The following is a 22,420-nucleotide window of genomic DNA, read 5'->3' on the forward strand; positions in this document are numbered from 1 at the left end:
GCAATTAGGAATGAAAAGGGTGAATTACAACAAACCCAGAAGAAATCCAGAGGATCATCAATACCTACTTCCAGAACCTATACACCAATAAGATGGAAAACACAAAAGAAATGGACAGATTCCTAGACATGTATGAATTACCAAAGTTGAATGAAGACCTAGAAATTCTAAATAACCCAATATCAATCAATGAAATTGAAAATGTAATTAAAAACTTATTAACCAAGAAAACCTCGGGTCCTGATGGCTTCACCACTGAATTCTACAAGACATTTAGAGAGGAAATACTGCCACTACTGTATAAACTCTTCAATGAAATTGAAAGAGAAGCAATACTCTCAAATTCACTCCTGGAAGCAAGCATCACCTTGATCCCCAAAGCAGAGAAAGACTCAACTGAAAAGGAGAACTATAGGCCAATCTCACTAATGAACATAGATGCAAAAATCCTTAATAAGATACTGGCAAACAGAATGCAGAAGATCATCAAGAAGATCCTACACCCTGATCAAGTGGGATTCATCCCAGGGATGCAGGGATGGTTCAATATATGAAAATCAATCAATGTAATACACTATATCAATAGAGCCAAGGACAAAAACAATAGGATTATCTCCATAGATGCAGAAAAAGCATTTGACAAAATCCAACATGCATTTATGATAAAAACCCTATAAAAAATTGGAATAGATGGTCTCTACCTCAAACTGATAAAAGCCATCTATGAAAAACCAACAGCCAATATCATACTAAATGGTCAAAAACTGAAGTCCTTCACATTAAAATCAGGAACAAGACAAGGATGTCGACTATCACCACTCTTGTTCAATATAGTTTTGGAAATATTACCCACAGCAATTAGACAAGAGAATGAAATAAAAGGAATAAAGATAGGAAATGAAGAAGTCAAATTGTCATTATTTGCAGATGACTTGATACTCTATATAAAAGACCCCAAGAACTCCACCAAAAGTCTTCTAGACTTAATAATCAAATTCAGTAAAGTAGCTGGATACAAGGTCAACACACAAAAATCAATAGCTTTCCTCTACACGAACAACAGACTCATTGAGAGAGAAATAGGGCAAACAATTCCTTTCACAATAGCATCCAAAAACCTGAAGTACCTAGGAATCAACCAAACAAAGGAAATCAAAGAGCTCTTCTCTGAAAACTATGGCACTTTGAAAAAAGAGATTCAACAACTTAGGTGTCCATGAGTAGATGGAGGAATAAAGAACACATGATACATATACACCATAGGATATTACTCAGACATAAAAAAGAATGAAGCCAAGCCAGGGATTTAGCTCAATGGTTCCATTGCCTGCCTCATAAGCGCAAGGTCCTGAGTTCGATCCTCAGTACAAAAAAAAAAAAGAATGAACCCCTGTGATTTTTTAATAATGTGGGTGGAACTGGAGTACGTAATTTTTAAGTAAAATAAGCCAGGCACAGGAAGACATGTTTCACGATCCTACATGTTCTCCCTAATTTGTGGAAGCTAACATGGCAATCTCAAAGAAGTAAAGAATAGAATAGTGGTTCCCAGAGCATGGGAGAGGTGTTAGGAAGAAAGGAATGAAGACCGGACAGTTAAAGGGTACAGAGATACAGTTGGACAGCAGGAATAACTTTTAATGTTTTATAGGGCACTAGGATAATTATGATTGGCAGCAATTAATTGAAGATTTCAAAATAGCTAATAAAGAACATTTTCAGTGCTCTCAACACAAAGAAATGATGTATGTTTGAGGTGATAAATATGTCAATCACTCTTATCTGGTCATTATACATTGTATACATGTATTGAAATGTAATACTGTAACCCACAAATATGTACATTTACCATGTATCAATTAAAATACATTTTAAGGGGGCAGAGGATTTAGCTCAGTGGTTCCGCCACCTGCCTTGCAAGCACAAGTTCCCTAGTTCAATCCTTGGTACCAAAATAAATAAATAAATTTTTAAAATGTATTTTAAAACAACAACAACAACAAAAAGAGATTCAAGTGGATCTTGGAAAATGGAAAGACATCCCTTGCTCCTGGGTAGGAAAGATCAACACAGTGAAAATGGCCATACTTCCAAAATTGCTATATAGATTCAATGCAATCCCAATTGAAATCCCAGCACCATACTTCATGGACCTTGAGAAAACAATCCAAAAATTCATTTGGAACAAAAAGAGACACAAAATAGCAAAAGCAATTCTAGGTAACAGAGACATGGCATGGGATATTACAACCCCCAACTTGAAACTATACTACAAAGCTACTGTGATAAAACAGTATGGTACCTGAAGGACCCTAGTTAGCAAGACAGACTCCATATTGCTGCTTGACCCACCTGCTTGCCCTTTAGATGAACTCAGAAGGAGGAAGCTTAGAAACCTCCTCCCCCTAGAAAGTCTCTTTAGAAATAACAATAAATCAACTACTGTTTTACAAATGTTCTAACAGCAGGGCATTCCCCTTCTGTACCTTTTGGTTGCTTTACTAGTTCTATCCCATGGGGGTGCCTAGAAACTGTTGGCCTCAAAGGTGTATAAAACATGTTTGTCAACCCCCAGTCAAGGCTCAAGTCCGATGCTCGGCTTGGGTCCCAGCTGGTAATAAACTGCTGTGTGGATTTAATATCAGTCTTTGGTTGGTTCTTTCTCATTGGGTGTAACAGTACTGGCAAAGAAACAGACCTGAGGACCAGTGGAACAGATAAGAAGATGCAGAAACAACGCCAGACACACTCAACCATCTCATCTTCGACAAAGGAGCCAAACATCCTCACTGGAGGAAAGATAGCCTCTTTAATAAACGGTGCTGGAGAAATTGGGTTTCAACTTGCCAAAGATTAAAACTAGACCTATATCTCTCACCATGCACTAAACTAAAATCAAAATGGATTAAAGATCTAAATATTAAAACAGAAATGCTGAGCCAGCTGGAACAGAGGTTAGGTAGAACCCTTGAAGACATTGGTGTAGGAAAAGATTTTATGAACAAAACCTCAGTTGCCTGTGAACTAGCCCAAAAAATAAACAAGTGGAATCTCTTCTTACTAGAAAGCTTCTGCACAGCAAGAGAAACCACCAGCAGTGTGAAGAGACAACCCACGATGTGGGAAAAAATCTTTACCTTCTCTTCCTCAGACAAAGGTCTACTATCTCGAATCTATAAAGAACTGAAAAAGATCAGACCTCCCAAATTTAAAGACCCAATCCGAAAATGGGCATCTGAAATGAACAGACATTTCTCAGACAAAGAAGTAGAAATAGCAAATAAATACATGAAAAAATGTTCAACATCACTGGTCATTCAAGAGATGCAAATGAAAACAACGCTGAGATTCCAACTCACTCCAGAAAGAATGGCTGTTATCATGAAATCAACCAATATCAAATGTTGGCAGGGCTGTGGGGAAAGAGGAACCCTGCTCCACTGCTGGTGGGAGTGTCGACTGGTGCAACCACTGTGGAAATCAGGATGGAGATACCTCAAAGAACTAGGACTGGAAGTCCCATTTGACCCAGCTATTCCTCTCCTGGGTATCTTTCCCCCAAAATTAAAAGAATCATACCACAGTGATAGATGTGCGCCCATGTTCATAGCAGCGCAGTTTGTAATAGCTAAAACTTGGAAACAGCCCAAATGCCCATCAACTGGAGACTGGATAAAGAAAATGTGATTTTTTAATAAAATGGAGTACTATTCAGCCATCAAAAATGAGAAATTAGAGACATTTATTGCTAAATGGATGCACATTGAGGCGATACACTTAAGTGAAATAAATAGGACACACATGTGTAAATACCAAATAGTTTTTCTAGTGTGAGAAGCTGAAAGTGTAAATAAGGACTAAAAGGTGTAATAGATAATGTGAAAATAGGAAGAAAAGGGGCAAAGGTGAAGGGTAAGTGGGAGGGGCAGTGGAAAGGAAAGAAGGGAATGAAATTAATATGAGAAAATGAAAGAAAAGAAACAAAGTCTTTGTAAATAGGGAGGAATGGAGGGGTTGAAGGGAGGGCAGGGGAAGGGGGAAAAAATAAGAACCAAGGGAGCATGTAAAGGTGCGTATCTCCAGTGATGAATGCCATTATATTGTATACCTAAAATGTACCAATAAAAGTATATACAAAAAAACCTCACAGGCTTTACTTTACTACTAAGGTGTAGGCTCTCTTCCTGACAGAGTCCATATTTGATCCAAAATGTAGCATCAGAAACAAAAGCTAGAGCCAAAATGAATATTAAATTATTTTAACATTTTCACACTGCATTAGAAACAAAATAGCTCATTACAACAACAGTCACAGGAACTGGGGCTACCACAATCTCAAATGTCTATGTTATCTAAGACAGGAGTATCTGAAATAGCACTTTCTGCTAAATCCATTCCTGTGCATGTATGGCTTTGTCCTAACATACATGGTAAAACATGACTAATAGACTTCCTTTTTTCGTTCAGATTTATTAAGATATGATTGACAAATACAAGTTGTTTGTATTTCAGGTATGCAGTAAGATGCTTTGATAATTGATTTAGCTAACATGTACATCACTACATGTAGTTGCTTTTTGTATGTTATCAGAAGCTTTGAGATCTACACTTAGCAAATTTGATGCATACGATACATTATTACTGAACAGTCACCATGCTGTACACTGGGTCTGCAGTACTCATTCATCTTATAGCTGGAGGTTTTGCCTTGTGACCAACGTCTCTTCTTTTCCCCCAGCCCCTACATTCAGGTCACTGCAATTCTATTCTCTGTCACTATCAGCTTACCTATTTTTGGATTCCACATATGAGTTTTTGCTAGAATATTTATCCAAATTGTGTTTTGTTTAAGAAGTTATGGCCTCCAGGCAGTTGGCACAGACTAGGTAGTGCCCTGGTGACCCTAAAACCAAATTTTTCTTTTTCTCTTCCCTCAGGGAACTCTGTCTCAGCTATGGACCTTGACAGTGCCAATGTAATCTAATTGATCAATGAATTAGGCTTATTCAGTTTGTTTGTGAAAACCTACTTGGTGTTAGAAGGATTTTTTTTCTATTAATATTTTTGTTGTTCAGTTGATTCTATAGTAATCTTATGAGTCTTGTTAACTCTACCTTTGAGAGACCTATGAGTCTATATGAGAGACTAAACCAAATTCTGAAGTCCAGAGGAACTACAGCCATTCCAGTGTATTTCATCTTAAGATACCCAAACTATCTTGCCAAGGGATCCAGGAAAATTCATGTATATTATTTCCTTGGCAGACAGGCTCAATTATCTGCTGAAATTGACCTTGGAAGTAGGCCTAAATGTTACCATTTAACTCATTCCCACCCCCCTTCAGCTGTGGTCCTTGTTTATTATTATTCACACAAGGACCCAGAGAGAGAACTTCCCATATCTCACACCTGGAATCACCTCTCCATTTGTCTGACATCCAACAATACACCTTCAGAATATCTAATCTCAGTGCTGGCCACAGTTCATTGTAGAATTACCCTGTCCATGCAGGGAATTGCTGGGCCATATGCATTGACTTGGACCAGTGAAGGAGCACCATGGTTTCTGTCCCACAACAGATCCTGAGCAGGCCTGTGTCTCAACTTCAGCCCCTTGTCCTGCATTTGGGGAGCTAGCTGTTCCATCTGTGCAGGGAACTTCTGGGAAGTGCATTTATCTGTGTCACTGGAGTGAGGTCTTCATCTTTCTTCTTAAGGCAAATTTTGAGGAAGTCTAGCCTTGCATCCCATTCCCCTCCTTGCAGAAAAGGAGCTGTCCTGTCTGCAGGGAATAGCTGGAAAGTGTGCACTGTCATCAAGACAGGCTTCTGGACCTAGATTCCTAGCCAATTTTTTTCTGCAGCCTGTGTGTGTTCTCCTTAGGAATTGTTCAGGTTCATCCAGGCTAGGAGGGCACTATACCAACCTTGGAGCCCCCATATGTCTCACAGTAAACCTGAGGTTAGGTCATCCTCTAGTGCTGAAATGGCTACAGCAGTCAAAGGCTCTGACAGAAATCATTCTACTTACATTTGTGGAGTGCTTAAGCTCTGCTTAAGGACAGGTACAAACAAAGGCAGACTATGAAGAGTGGACTAAATACTTATTTAATGTGATAAATACTTATTCACTACACAGACATTGATATATGTCTACCTGCACTAAGGACAATCAAGAAATTATGATCTCACCAAATAGACAAAGTAAAGTTTCAGTCAGTTATTGTTAAGGTTTAGATGAAGCATATCTCCCTACAGGCCTCATGCACTCATATCTGGGACTTTTGGAAGGTGACAGAATCATGGAGGGCAATACACATGATTTGCTGTTAGGAGGTAGGGTCTGTTAGGAAGATGTGGGTCACTGAAGTCTCAACCTAGAAGGATATATCTTCCTTCCTCACTCCTCATTACTTGCTCTGCTTCCTGGTCCCCATAACATAAGTAGCATTCCTCATCTACGCCCTTCTGCCATGCTGTATCTTCCAGCTGACCATGAAAGCCAAAAAAAGAAAACACTTCTCTCCTTTAAATTGTGGATGTTAGGTACTGTATGTTGGTAACAGGAAAGTGACTAAGATTTAAACACCTCAGAGAGATGGGGATATGTGATTTTCAGAGGGAGAGAGAGGAAACACAAAACAGCTATGTTAAGGAAGCTCAGTGAATTTCAGGATAAAAAAGGAAAATTCAGAAGTTTATCAGACAAAACTTAGCAGAGAGAGTTAAATAATAAAAATCAAACAAACAGAAATTCCAGAGGTAAAGAATACAATGAAAAAAAATTGGAAAATGTAAGAGAGAGTACAAACCAAAGAGTTGCTCAAGAAGAATTGGTGAAATTTTGGAAAGGCTATTTGAAATAAAAGAAAAAGAGAGAGGAAAAAGAATAAAATAAAGAAAGCTTACAGGCTTTATGTGATATCATTCAAAGAGTCATTAGCATTCAAGAGGGAGTACAGTAAGACAAGGGATAGAATTACTGAAAGAATAATAACAAATATTCCCCAAACCTGTAAACAGATATAAATATGTAGGAAAAAGGAGGGCCAAAGGCCACCAATTAAATTCATCCCAAATAAGACTGAAGACTGCCCCAAAATATTATAATTAAATTCTAGAAGTTCAAAGGCAGAGAGAGGATACTAAAAACAACTACAAGTGAATAACCTACAAAGGAGTTCTGCTATATTAGCAAGAGACTTCTCAGCAGAAGCTCTGCAGGCTAGGAACAAATGGAATGATGTATTCAGAGTCTGAAAGAAAAAAAGCCTGCTTACAAGGAACGCTGTACCTAGCAGAGGCTATCCTTAGAAATGAAGGAAAGATATCAGTAAAAGCTGAGGGAATTTATGATTATCAGACATGTCTTACAAGATACATCAAAAAGAGTTCTTCAAACTAAGAGAAAAAGATGATAATCTGTACCAAAAAAATCTGAATGCATACAATTCATACATAAAGAAGGATATGGAAATATTCCAAATACTCTAATACTGTAATGATAGTGTGTCAACTTATAACTTTAGTATGAAGATCAAAATACAAAACAATGAAAATAATAACGAAAAAAAATTTTTTAGTTCAATGCTTTTATTTTATGAGCAGCTTCTGGATGTCAGTGCTATGCTAAGCACTTGACATTTATTTTTTCACTTTTGATTCTCACAACAGTTTGATAGGATAGGTAACATTGTTGCTCACATGGTCCAGATGAGAAAACCAAGTCTTAGAAATTACAAAGGCTATACATTTAGAGAGGGGCAGCAAATGAAATTTTTTTACTTAATTTCTTTTATTGACACATTTTATGTATACAATACATTTACATTTATCATTGGGTACTTGTACCTGTACATGATGTATCTTGGTTCTTACTATTTCCCCATTACCTGTGCTCCCTTTAATGCCCTCCAACTTTCCATGTTTCCATAAACATTGTTTCCATTTTTTTCTTTTCTCATAATTTTTCCTTTCCCTTCTTTCCTTTCACCTTCCCCTCTGACTTCCACTACCCTTTTGGAGCTTTTCTTCCTATTTGCAATTACCAATTTTTTTTAATCACTTTAATTCTTATTTACACATGCAGTTTCTCACACTAGAGATACTATTCATGTACATACACTATACACGTGTGTCCTGTTTATTTCACTTAAGAGTATGGCCTCAATATACATCCATTTAGCTATAAATGTCTCTAGCAGGGGAATAGCTGGGTCAAATGGGACCTCTAGTCCTGGTTCTCTGAGCTATCTCCATACTGATTTCCACAGTAGTTGCACCAGTCTGCACTCCCACCAACAATGGAGAAGGGTTCCTTTCTCCCCACACCCCTGCCAACATTTGTTATTGGTTGATTTCTTGATAGCAGCCATTCTTTCTGGGGTGAGATGGACTCTCAGTGTTGTTTTCATCTGCATCTCCCAAATGATCAGTGATGTTGAACATTTTTTCATATGTTTATTTGATGCTTTTACTTCTTTGTCTGAGAAATGTCTCTTCATTTCAGATGTCCATTTTTGAATTGGGTTTTTGAATTGGGGGGGTCTGATTTTTTTCAGTTCTTTATATATTCTAGATAATAGTCCTTTGTCTGAGGTACAGCTGCTAAAAACTTTTTCCCACATTGTAGGTTGTCTCTTAGCTATGTTGTTGGTTTCTCTTGCAGTGCAGAAGCTTTTTAATAAGATGATATCCCAGTTGTTGATTCTTTGTGCTAGTTCCCTTGCTAGTGAAGTTTTGTTTATAAAGTCTTTTCCTGTGCCAATGTCTTTAAGAATTCTACCTAACGTATCTTCCAGTAAGTTTAGTGTTTCTATTTTAATATTTAGATCTTTAATTCACTTCAATCTTAGTTTAGTGCATGGTGATAGATATGGTCTAGTTTTAATGTGTGGCAGGTTGAAATCCAGTTATTCCAACAGCACTTATTAAAGAGGCTACCTTCACTCCCATGAAGATGGTTTGTTCCTTTGTCAAAGATGAGGAGGCTGAGGATGTCTGTAGTTGTTTCTCCATCTTCTAATGTAGTCCACCGATCCTCAGGTCTGTTTCTTTGCCAGAACCATGCTGTTTTTATCACAGTAGCTTTGTAGTAGAGTTTCAAGTTGGGGATAGTGATACCCACTGCCATGTCTCTGTTATATAGAATTGCTTTTGCTATTCTGGGTCTCTTCTTGCTCCAAATGAATTTTAGGATTGTTTTCTCTAGTTCTGTGAAGTATATTTTGGAATTTAAATCAACATTGCATTAAATCTATATAGTAGTTTTGGAAGTATGGTCATTTTTACTATATTGGTTCTTCCTGCCAAGGAAGAGGGGTATCTTTCCATTTTCCTGTATCCTCCTTCATCTCCTTTTTTCAGAGTGCTATAGTTTTCAGTGTAGAGGCCTTTTGCTTTCTTTGTTAGATTGATTCCTAGATATTTCATTTATTTAGGTGCTATTGTAAAAGGAATTGTTTCCCTAATTTCTCTCTCAGTGAGTCTGAGTTATTTGTGTATAAGAAGGCTATTGTTTTTTGAATGTTGATCCAGCTACTCTACTGAATCTTTAAATGAAGTCTACAAGTCTTTTGGCAGACTTTTTTGGGTCTTCTATGTAAAGTATACCATCAGCAAATAATGACAGTTTAAATTCTTCCTTTCTTATCTTCGATCCTTTTATTTCTTTCTCTGCTCTAATTGCTGTGGCTAATGTTTCCAGAACTATATTGAACAGGAGTGGTGATAGTGGGCATCCTTGTCTTGGTCCTGATTTTATCATGAAAGTTTTCAGTTTTTCACCATTTAGTATGATGTTGGTTTTTGGTTTTTCATAAATAGCCTTAATGAAGTTGAGATAAAGACCTTCCATTCCAAATTTCTATAGGGTTTTTATCATGAATGGGTGTTCGATGTTGTTGAATGCCTTTTCTGCATCTATTGAGATGATCATATCATTTTTTTCCATTGACTCTGTTAATATAGTGTATTACTTTTATTGATTTATGTATGTTGAACAATCCTTGAATCGCTGGGATAAATCTGACTTTTTCAGGGCATATGATCTTCTTGATGGCCCTCTGTATTCTGTCTGCCAATATCTTGTTGAGGGTTTTTGCATCTATGTTCATAAGGGAGATTGGCCTGTGGTTCTTTTTTTGAGTTGGGTCTTTCCCTGGTTTTGGAATCAAATAACACTTGCTTCCAGGAATGAATTTGAAAGCAGTGCTTCCCTTTCAATTTCCTTGATGAGTTTAAAGAGTAATGGTGATGGTTCTTCTTTAAATGTCTTGTAGAATGCAGCAGTGAAGCCACCAGATCCTAGGCTATTCCTTACTGGTAAATTTTTATTACATTTTCAATTTCACTCATTGTAATTGGAGTGTTTAGAATTCCTATATTGTCTTCATTTAACTTTGGCAATTCATATGTATCTAGGAATGTGTCCATTTCTTCTGTGTTTTCTATTTTATTAGAGTACAGGTTCTTGAAGTAGGTATTGATGATACTCTGGATTTCTCTTGGGTCTGTTGTGACTTCAACTTTTTCATTCTTTTTTTTTTGTATTAAATTCTTTTATTGGTACATTGTAGGTATACAACACAATTACATTTCTCATTGAGAATTGTACCTTTACATAATGCATCTTGGTTCTTATTTTTTCCCCATTCCTAGCCCTCCCTTCACGCCCTCCACCCTTCCCTATTTATAAAGACTTTATTTCCATTTTTTCCATTTCTCATCATTTTTCCTTTCCCTTCTTTCCTTTCCCCTGACCCTCCCACTACCCCTACCCCTTTGGACCTTTTCTTCCTATTTTACATTATCGATTATTCATTCTAATCATTGGTACATTTTAGGTATACAATATAATGACATTCACCATTGGAAATTTGCACCTTTACATAGTCTCTCTTGGTTCTTATTTTTCACCCTTGCCCAGCCCTCCCTTCAACCCCTCCATTCCTCCCTATTTACAAAGATTTTGTTCCTATTTTTCCATTTTCTCATATTAATCCCATTCCCTTCTATCCTTTCCCCTAGCCCTCTCACTTCCTTCCCCTTTGCCCCTTTTCTTCCTATTTCACATTACCTATTATACCTTTAGTCCTTATATACACTTTCAGTTTCTCACACCAGAGAAACTATTCAGTATTTACCTGTGTGTCCTATTTATTTCACTTAAGAGTATCGCCTCAATGTGCATCCACTTAGCTATAAATGTCTCTAATTTTTCGTTTTTCATGGCTGAGTAGTACTCCATTTTAATAAAAAACCACATTTTCTTTACCCAGTCTCCAGTTGATGGGCATTTGGGCTGTTTCCAAGTTTTAGCTATTACAAACTGCGCTGCTATGAACATGGGCACACATACATCACTGTGGTATGATTCTTTTAATTCTTTGGGGAAGATCCCCAGCAGTGGAATAGCGGGGTCAAATGAGACTTCCAGTCCTAGTTCTTTGAGGTATCTCCATACTGATTTCCACAGTGGTTGCACCAGTCTACACTCCCACCAGCAGTGGAGCAGGGTTCCTCTTTCCCCACAGCCCTGCCAACATTTGATATTGGTTGATTTCATGATAACAGCCATTCTTTCTGGAGTGAGTTGGAATCTCAGCGTTGTTTTCATTTGCATCTCTTGAATGACCAGTGATGTTGAACATTTTTTCATGTATTTATTTGCTATTTCTACTTCTTTGTCTGAGAAATGTCTGTTCATTTCAGATGCCCATTTCTTGATTGGGTCTTTAAATTTGGGAGGTCTGATCTTTTGAAGTTCTTTATAGATTCGAGATAGTAGACCTTTGTCTGAGGAAGAGCAGGTGAAGATTTTTTCCCACATTGTGGGTTGTCTGTTCACACTGCTGGTGGTTTCTCTTACTGTGCAGAAGCCTTTTAATAAGAAGAGATCCCATTTGTTGATTGTTTGTGCTAGTTCATGGGTAACTGAGGTTTTGTTCATAAAATCTTTTCCTACACTGATGTCTTCAAGGGTTCTAGCTAACCTCTGTTCCAACTGGTTCAGAGTTTCTATTTTAATATTTAGATAGAAAAAGTACAATTTTAAAGTTCCAACCTTGGAAGAAATTTAATTACAGATTTTGGGATACTACAGTGAATTTTAAGCAACTAATAGATTGCTTTGGTGGATTAATCTCTTACATCATAATTTCCAAAGAAGCTTTTTAGATACATTTTACTGCTAAAAAATCCATCAACAGTTGTTATTTCAAGATGCAGCCTGCAACTTTCAGCAAGCATTTCCTAAAAACCTACTGAGTTCCACACACCACTGCGAGTATGGGTTTCCTGCAAGGAGAAAATAACTCTAATGGATGGACTAAACCCTCACAGGCTGGTTCCAATCAGTCAGCCACAGAAAACTGCAAGGACTTTCTTCTATACTATCCCATCAGTTTCAGAATCCTTAACCTAACCCGTGTGTTAGCTGTCAAGAGAAATTTCTAAACATAAAGCTATATTAATGTAAGCGACAGAGGAGTGACAGGGGAGGAAGGGTGACAAAATACAAGTAAATTCCTTCTTACATATACTAAATATCAACTGTCTAGACAATTTTATCAGGAAAGACTTCTCAAAAATTTGGTAACTTCCCTTCAATATCACTCTGGGACACTGCAAAGAATGTTTTGAGGTGGGAATTAACTTTACAAAAGCTTGTGCTCAAATGAGATTCACTGGTTCAGGCTACCTAAAATCACAGCTCTCTATAAACTGTGGGTTGAAGGTAGCCATTTTATACTTTGACAAATTCAAAATTTGCCTTATTTTTCTAGGTAAAAATTACTTTCTGACCTTATACCCGCTCCTGAAACTGACTTTCAAATGATTGCATTTTTCTTATAGGGTCCTACATCCAGCTTCTTCAGGTCTGTACTTTAAAAATTAAATAGTGTCTGCAAGCAAGTGACTAGAATGAAGAACATAGCTCAACAAGCTTGATGGATACAAGATCAACATACAAGACACCATGGCATTTCTATACATTAGAAATAATCAATGTACTTGGATTTTAGCACAATAAAAACAAAAACTAGAAAATATATGGTAATATTTCTGAGAAAAATTTATGTATGACCTTTATCAAAATAACTTTCCCTAGTGGCAGACCAGTCTTGGTGAATTAAAATGTTGATCATTTGAATAACTACCACCTTGCCAGCTATACTTGTAGTGTTTATGAGTTCATGGACCAGAACCAGGCTGATAAGGATGCATGTAGACTACTCTATTTGTAGATTATGCTTTAGCAGTGGGGACCCTTTGGTGAGAAGTCATCTTAAATATATTCTCTGTTACCCCATTAATTGAACATTCAAAATATACTTATTACACAACTAGAATTTTAGAAACTATGTTACTTTTTTAAAGTACTTAAGATACCAGTAATGTCCTTGTTTTCTCTAATTTATATTCTTTACTGCTGAGGAATACAAATTGAAGGAAGGATGGCAATGGATGGCTTGTAAGTAAGTAAAACTTACAATGTAACTTTAGAAAGAAATAAGAATCCTTAACATGATCAATTTAATCCATGCACCTATACCAAATCTCTTGCTCACAAATCCTCCAATTTCTTTTCATGATCTAAGGCATCTCTGCTGAAATTGTGCTGGTTTCTTCCTGGTGTCTGACATAGACTCCATCTAGAACTTGCTCTGCCATTGGCTGTCTCATGTTTGCTGTTTCATTTCTACATCAGTGTGAGGGCTGAGTGGCAGAGCTGCTTGTCTGGTAATGTGGATGAGCTGGGGAATCATCTCTTGTCAGGGCCCCTTCACAGCTAGAGATGGTTAACCACTGGATCAATAGTTTGAAGCAGATATGGTATGTGTATTCACTGTTGAACCAACCTAGGTGCAATAAAAAATTCCAAATACCGCAACTGTCTATACCTGCAATTCCATTGAGTTAACAATATATTTCTTTTAGGTCCTTTCCTTGCTAATGACAGAGTCTAATTCTGACTTACTTAAAATCAAATAACACAATAGCAATAAACATTTAAAATAGAATTCATTCTGCTGCCTGCCTCGCAAGCACAAGGTCCCGAGTTTGATCCCCAGTACCAAAAAATTAAAATTATAAAATAGAATTCATTGAGTCCAGAGTAATGTATAGTGTCACAAAGAGGGTCAGTCGTCAAGCTGATAAAGAAAACAGGCTTTTGTACAAGTCTATTTGGTTCTAAATTCTGTTCCATCCCTTACCTCTGAGTCATTTCCTCTTCTCTGAAACAGGCATAAATATATAAAGCATTCACCTAATACACTTGTTGTGATATTTAAATGGAATAAAGTATTATTCTTTCTTAAATAGCTTAACAGTGCATGACACAATGCAAATATCCAATAATACGCTCTTGTTATGATTCATGTTTGTAAATCTGGCCTTGAAAGAATAGAATCTAGGATACTTCTAGTGATCTTATTAGCAGGGCCACTAGCATAGGGTGTACAAGAGCTGCAAATTGAACGGCTGACCTTTGTCCTTCTGAATCTTTCCTCAAGATTAAAATTCCCCAAACAATTAATGATCTGACATTGATCATGCATTCGTTCCTTAAACAGCCACTCTACAGGAAGAATAATGGCTATGTTTGGGTGGAGGGTATTGGGGACACCACAGTGAATAGTCTTTCTGAAACCATACTGAAGGTGCAGACTAGTTTCTGGCAGACTGGTAAAGATAGACTGAGTAGACAGTCAGAATATCTACCATATTGTGTATAATAATTAAATATAGTACTTTTATTTTTTAAAATTGCTAGACAAGATATATGACTTATCCTTCTATCATCCCCAAAGTAGGACTAAACTGGTATCATTTCAAGAAAATAACTTTCTACTTTTTCTTAAGTATTTTTAAAGAGAAAAATAATGTGCTTAAGGATCCAGATATCAGGAAATCCTTCTTAATGTCCAGATACTACTTATTGTAGTTGTATCCACTTTGCTCATCATTGTGAATTTGTAGTCTATTATTTGAAAAACTAAACATATTTTCTCAACATTCTTCTCATAGCTGCCTTCACCTCCTTGTTCTTCAGGCTGTAGATGAGAGGATTCAGCATGGGAGTGATCACACTATACTGCAAGGAAAAGATTAACTCTTGAGTGGATCCTGAATTTGGCATGAGATAACGAAGTAATCCTGAGCCATAAAAGAAGATCACTGCAGTGAGGTGGGATGAGCAGGTGGAGAAGGCCTTACTTCTACCTGAGGTGGAGCTGATGCTCAAGATGGTGAGCAAAATGCGAATATAGGAAAAAATTATCAGAAGAAAATTTCCAATGAAATGCAGGAGGCTGGAGCAGAGCAGGGTGGCAAAACTTGCAGACACATCTGAGCAAGACAAAGGATAGAGAGAGGGCAGCTCACAGATGAAGTGGTGAATATTTTGAGCATCACAGAAGTCTAACTTCAGAGCTACAAGGATATTGATGAAAGCATCCATAAAAGCCAAGCCCCACGAACCCAACACCAACCCTACACACAGCTGTCTGTTCATCACCTGGCCATAGAGCAGAGGAGAGCTGATGGCAACATAGCGGTCATAGGCCATCACAGCAAGTAAGCAGGATTCAGTGCCCCCTGTGGCAAACACAAAGAAGACCTGAGTAAGGCAGCCCTCCACTGAAATGGTTTTCTTCTCAGATAGAAGATTCTCCAACAGCTTAGGCATGGTCACAGAGGAGTGGCAAAGATCCAGGAAAGACAATTGTCCCAGGAAGAAGAACATGGGTGTGTGGAGGTGAGAATCAGTCCTGACCAACAGCAGAAGCATCAGGTTCCCCACCATGGTCAGGAGGTAAATCACCAGGAACAGCACAAAGAGCAGGGCCTGGATGTGGGTGCCACCGGACAGCCCAAGGAGTATGAACTCTAGGACAATACTGTGGTTTCTCATTGTCTTCAGTATTTTCTTTGGAATCTATGAAGCAAATTGGATGAAACCTCTTCTTATGCCTAACAATCATCTAAGTGTTCTAACCCTCTTTTTTTATTCACTGAGTTTCATGTCTACTAAAAAAATCAGGTTCAGGAATGATAAACTTCCCTAAGTCTAAAGATTTCCTAAACCCTGTGATAATTATCTCCCCAGCACCCTAACCCCAGATCAGTACCCTATTCATATTTATTATTCTTTCTTAAAAGCTTTGGAATTTGTTATTATTCTTTTATTACCTAAGCTACTTGAGGATATTTTTTAATATAGTAGATAGAGTGAGGTTGCAAGAGGAATAAGAGAAAATTGCAGGCACAGTGTTCTGAGAGAGGCAAAGTAGCAGAGTTTCAGAGCAGATGCTGAGCATGGCCTTTGGTGGGAGCAGCTTTGCCACATCCATTAAACATACATGAGGTCAGGAGGTCTGTTGTTGGGAAGTAAGTAGTTCCCATCTAGTGACTTTTACTTTTTCAATAAATATTTAAGTGGACTCAGTAGTGGAAAGTGAAAAGGAATAGTGGTTGGAGATTTGCAGAGTAGGGACAAAGAGAAACAATGAGAAGTAAGGCAGCACAGAGCTATCCCACCTGTGATATAACTGATATGAGACACTAGCCCAGTGTGGAACATACTCTAGTCATCTAATAATTTGGAGAGACAGCAAAAAAACCCCTCTTCCCTTCTACTCATCTCTGAATGGAACCTCACTCACTGACATTAGAAATTCTTTAAATTGAGAGGGAAAATTTTCTCCCTCAGAAGTAAAGACCAAAACAAAGAGAAAATCTCACAAAGGATATTTTCCCAAAGGACAAACAGAAATTTCAAGGTGTGACCGAGGCCAGGCTCTCTCATAGGAAAGGTGAACTACGCTAAACTTAAGGGTACAGAAATAAATAAAAGCATCACTTTTCTTAGCCTATTGTACAATATCACTATTCTCATGCTTCATTTATTCAAACCCTGAGTCCAAATTTAGACAGGAAACAGCTCAGAGACTGCTACCATTATGTATTCAGTTATTTTTATAATTAAGTGAAGTACTTTCCAAAGAATGGCTCAGGAGAGGAATGGTATGAGGTTTTCCTACTACTACAGAGAGCAAACATGGCTAGGAACCAGTAAGGGATCTTAGGCATATAGGGCTTGCAGTAAGCTAGGTAGCAAAGGCAAGGGAGAAAAAAGTTGTCAGCTGGAGAGGTTTTCCCCAAAGCAGTGTTTCTTGCCCTCCCCTAAACATCCACATACCTCAGAGTATAATTATAGGGCATACCTACAATTAAAGATATGATTCCTTCTGAGCTTCGTATGTGTGGTGTTCTTTTTGAACGCTAGTTTAAGTCACTGGGGTCCTCATCTTCCCCTACCTACACCTTATAGACAGCTCTCTACTACTAACCTCCACAAGTTTCCAGGTTTCTGGTATGGACTTTCAGCACAAGAAACAAGGAATGTAGTAGGATATAGGAAAGAGATCTTGTCTCATTTGTCCCACATGTAAAATGGAAGCTAAAAATGACTGTCATGGAAGGCTGTGAAGATTATAGTATTGATGACAGCAGAGGTGCTGAAAAGTCATCAGATTCTCTTTTCTTCACATCCAACCTAAGTGTATAATTTTCCTAAAAGGAGGAAAAGAAGAGATTTTGAGGAGCAGACCAAAACATCATGTGTAGCAGAAATTAGTACCATGCCAGAGAGGACAAGGAAGGTACTACTATTTCAGGATACAAACATCAGACAAACTGACACAAAGGAAAAAGAACTGCCTGGTTACAAAATGACAGTAGACACTGAGGGGATCCAGTAGCAGAGAAAGGCATCAGAAGACAACATGAAAGTTTTACCATATTCTGTCTTTTCCTGGTGCAGAATGAGTCCTCTTTTCTGAGTCAGTGAGTATGCTTCTAGACTCAGAAGAAATTCACAAAAGGGAAAATGTACAATGACTCTCCAATCTTAGGACTGACATTTGTTTTTCTACTGAAACCTCTTGTGAATAAGGAGAAATACATAAGCTCATTCCTCAAAATCCCCTGCAAATAAAGACTTCAGAAAGCTTTTCCAAATTTTGACAGCATTTTTGCTTTTATCCCTTAATGACTTCTTAAAACCACAAAGAGACGAAAACTTGAAAATCCTAACAAGTATTATAGCAACTTCGTTCATACTTCTGCTAGCATAGCATGATTACACAATCATATCTCTGTGGTTGTTAATATAGTGCTAACAAAGAAAGCTCAGGTCTAGCCATTCACAAGGGCTCTTGGGTTAAGGTGGCCACTGGGACAGGCAAGGTGTGATCTGAAAGCCCAGGGGCAGCTGGGTCTATGGTGATTGTAAGAAAGTTTAGCCTCAGGAAAACTTTGGGCTCATCAGAAAAAAATGGTCACTAGATGATCCCCCTGAAAATTCCCATTGAAGCTCAGTGATTCATGGGTTCTAAGTGATTCTTTAGAATAGTTATCTTACTAATGCTATATAATCATATATGTTAAAGACATAATTATTATGTATTAAATTATTATATATTACAGATATATTATCACATATGACATTATTAGTGGATGATTTAATCATTAGTCAATGATTTAAATTTACCTACATATTTACCTTTTTTGTACTCAACTTTCCTGCTTCTAGAACTGAAAAGCTTCACATCTAAAACTAAAATTGCAATGGATAAGTTTGACACAAATTAAACAAAGCTGAAGAAGTTTTAATAAATCAGAAGACAGAAGAGAGCAGAGAGTATGCCCAGACAGCTCAGACTGAGCAGGGGTTCCTCACCAGTGGATTGTGTAGAATACACAGCCAGAATCTTGTCTTTTATTTACTGTAGCTTCTGAAAAGTGAGCTTCAAGCCAGGCTTTTGATCTAAATCTCAGCCCCAGTCAAGAGATTTCTCCCTTTCCCCTCCAAATTTCTGGAGGAAATTCAAAAGAAATTAGAAGCTGAGGATAAAAGATGCAAGTCCCATGAAGCTGAAGTCTTGAAGTAGCTTCCTGAGAAAAGACAGCATGAGAAAGAAGTGCTTCCAAAAAAGCAATAGAAGAGCCAAAACTTCAGTAAAATGGCAGAAGAGAAACTGACCTACAAAATGGAAGCTAACAAAGACAATCGAGAGACACAAATGGCTGCCACATTGGACTGTTTGCGAGAAAAGGATAAACACGCTGAAGAAGTGCTGAAGAACAAAGAATCCAAATATACTGCTGATGAAACTAAAGCTAACTAAATTGTTCTGAAAACTAACTTTCTCCCCCTCACCTTCCTAAATTTCAAAGTCTGTACTGGTCAGCTGCATCTTATTTTTTCCCTCCTGACAAATACTTTAGAAACTGACGTAGGACTACATAGGTAGATCAAGACTGTAAGATGCTGTTGTAGGGACTAAAGAGAAGAAACTAAAAGTGTTTTACTGTTTTTCTAAATTTTTCTTGTTGCCTCTTTACTACTTCAGTATATTTGGAATACTGGATTAATGGCTAGTACTATATTGGCTCTGTGAAAACATTTGTGAAAAAGAGTATGTGATGATTTCCTTCAAATTGTTGCATCCTGAATATCTGTCCACTTTTCAATCCTAAGTTAATAAAACTGGACAGTACTGGTGGAAAAAAGAGATAGAGGACAATAACTTCAATGGGTAAGCATCTGATTTCTTCTTGAAAGCGTCCTTTAAAATTTTTATTTAGTGCAAGCCTTCTAGTGATATATAGCTTTCACCTTTATTTTTTTCTTAAAACAATACCATTTATTATTATTATTATTATTATTTTAGTTGTACATATTTATGGAGTGCAGTGTAATAACTGGATACATTATGCAGTATATAATGATTTATTTTTTTAATTAATTTTATTGGTACATTTTAGGTATACAATATAATGACATTCATCATTGGAAATTTGTACCTTTACATAATATATCCTTTTTTTTTGGCTGTACCAAGGATCAAACTCAGTACCTTGAGGTTGCGAGGCAGGCATTGTACCACTGAGCTAAATCTCCAGCCCTACATAATATAACTTGATTCTTAGTTTTTCCCCCTTCCCCTACCCTCCTGTCATCCCCTCCACCCCTCGCTATTTGCAAAAACTTTGTTTCCATTTTTTCATTTTCTCATATTAATTCCATTCTCTTCTTTCCTTTCCCCTACCCCTCCCACTTCCCCTTCCCCTTTGCCCCTTTTCTTCCTATTTCACATTATCTATTGTACCTTTTAGTCCTTATTTACACTTTCAGTTTCTCACACCAGAGAAACTATTCAGTATTTACACATGTGTGTCCTGTTTATTTCACTTAAGAGTATCATTGTGCATTATAATGATTTATTATTAATATACATAGAACTCTAATGGGAAAGAATTTTTTAACAGGAAGAATTTTTTATTTAGCACTTTGAAGATATCACTCTGTGTTTTCTTGTTAGCCTGACATTTCTCTTAAGTCAGTTTCTCCTGTAATTTCATTTTCTCTGAAGTTTCTTTTTTATGTTGGGTGTTTTTTAATATTTTGTCTTTTGATTTTCAGTAATTTTAAAATTATAAAGTATAAAATTATACTATATAAATATAGTAATGTATTATACTATATAAAATTTTAAAGTATAAAATTATAAAATATGGCTTTCTTTTTAAATTATTATACTTTTGCCATATTTGCTTCTGATAATTTTTCAAAAACAGAAAATTATGGATTTGAAGTTTTCTTTATACTGTTTGTTAATCCTTCCTTCCCCATAGATAACCAATATCTTACAGTCAGGATATAGCCTCTTGTAGTAAGGCAGAATGGCCTTCTTAATGTCCACATTTTAATCCCTGAAACCTGTGACTATGCTACCTCACGTGGCAAAGGGCCTTTGCAGATGACATTAGATCACAGATCTTACAATAGAGATTATCCTGGACAATCCAGAGTGGTCTTATCTAATCATATGAATTCTTGAAAGCAGAGAACTTTCTCCCCCTAAATGTGAGACAGATGTGTCAGAAGTGGAGTCAGAGAATCAAAGCATGAGAAGACTTGACCCATCCTTACTCAGAGAGTGACACACAGACAGGGCAAGCAGTAGTGCAGGCAGCTGTAGTAAAGCAGAACTTAAAAGAAAATCAGTTCTAGCTGAAAGCAGTCTAGCAGCTCCCCACTCAGGTCCCCCCTACCTTTTTCATATTCCTGTAAATGAAGTTTTGTAACCCCTGAGGAACTATATGCTCTGTAAACAACTATGTCCTGAAAACAAAGTTTATGACACTCTTTTGCCATGATTCATAAGACACTGTCTTCTTACAAGGCTAACTTAATAACCTGTATGCCCCTGTCCTGTACTAGTAAACTCACTTGCTGCGTCACTAGAAAGACCCCCCCCCCTTTTGACTAAATGTATAAAACCTAGAACTTTTCTTTGTTCAGTTGCTCAGCCTTGGGACACAAGTCCACTGAAGCCAGTGTTCACCTTAAATAAATCCTCCTGATTTGCATTTGATCTCTCTTGTCCCTGAAATTCTACAACACTAGAAGCAAGAGCAGACCCAACTGGCAGAGAATGAAAAAGCAGGAACCTCAGTCCTACAACCCAAAGAAACAAAATTCACTTCAGTTGGAAGTGGCTTATTCCTGGAAATGCAAAAAAGAGTGCAGTGCTGCTGACACCATGAGTTCAGCCAGGAAAGTCTTTAAGCAGAGGACCCAGATGAGCTGTCTGTACTTGAGCTTCCCACCTACAGAACCAGGAGATAATAAATGTTAAGTCATAAAAATTTAATATACTTCCCCATGTATGCTTATATTTTTATTACATATATATTTATTTTTTGAAACTTTAAATAAATGTCTATCACTGTGTGTAACATTCTTGATAAGAGAATTCTGAGATGTAAATTAAGTTACAAGCCAGAAGATGGAGGGAGGAGAGAGATAAGAGAAGGCCATTTTTGCACTCAGCTACAAGCTAAATCAACAAGGAAAAAAGTGGGGGAGAACTCCTTCACATTCCTTTCTTGTGTGCTGAAGATCAGCCATTAAGGCCATGTTTCATTCTGTTTCTGGAACCCATCTAAGCAGTAGAAAATATTCCTCTTATTCCAGGACTTTGCTCACTTCTTGTTCTTCTGCCCCTCTTAACCATAGGCAGTGTAGGGTCAGTGTAAATGACTTGTGCTTCTTCTCCCCGAATTATTATTGTAAAACACTCTATCCATGTAGGTATAGTGGGCAGTTTCCCAACTGCTATGTGGCCATGCTGCTGCTGCCTGTGACAATTGCCCCAGGACCAGTCCTTCACCTTTCACCTTCACCTTGTTTGTGGAGCATCTGTACAGCTCAATAAACTTTTTCTTGCCAAAGGCCTCTTAGTTTCAAAAGTTTGATGAAATTATAGTTTTCTTTTTTTATTCAACATGTTTTAAAATTTTATCCCTGTTGACAAAGGTAGAAATAGTGCATTCATTTAATTAACA

General features: G+C 37.3%; 1 protein-coding gene across 1 annotated transcript; it reads right to left on the minus strand.

Moving 5' to 3' along the window:
* Positions 1–14,999: 14,999 nt before the first annotated feature.
* LOC101710893 (olfactory receptor 8S1) lies at positions 15,000–15,917 on the minus strand. Its single transcript, XM_004863187.1, has one exon. It carries the CDS (start codon positions 15,915–15,917, stop codon positions 15,000–15,002), a length of 918 nt encoding a protein of 305 aa, XP_004863244.1.
* Positions 15,918–22,420: the final 6,503 nt, after the last annotated feature.

Source organism: Heterocephalus glaber, unplaced genomic scaffold, assembly GCF_053883595.1.
Source record: "Heterocephalus glaber isolate CG9 unplaced genomic scaffold, H.glaber_assembly_v1.0 deba00001733, whole genome shotgun sequence".
Classification (NCBI taxonomy): domain Eukaryota; kingdom Metazoa; phylum Chordata; class Mammalia; order Rodentia; family Bathyergidae; genus Heterocephalus; species Heterocephalus glaber.

Bases quoted from the DNA above. Each gene is read 5' to 3' on its own strand.
- LOC101710893 (XM_004863187.1), bottom strand. From the start codon at position 15,917: ATGAGAAACCACAGTATTGTCCTAGAGTTCATACTCCTTGGGCTGTCC.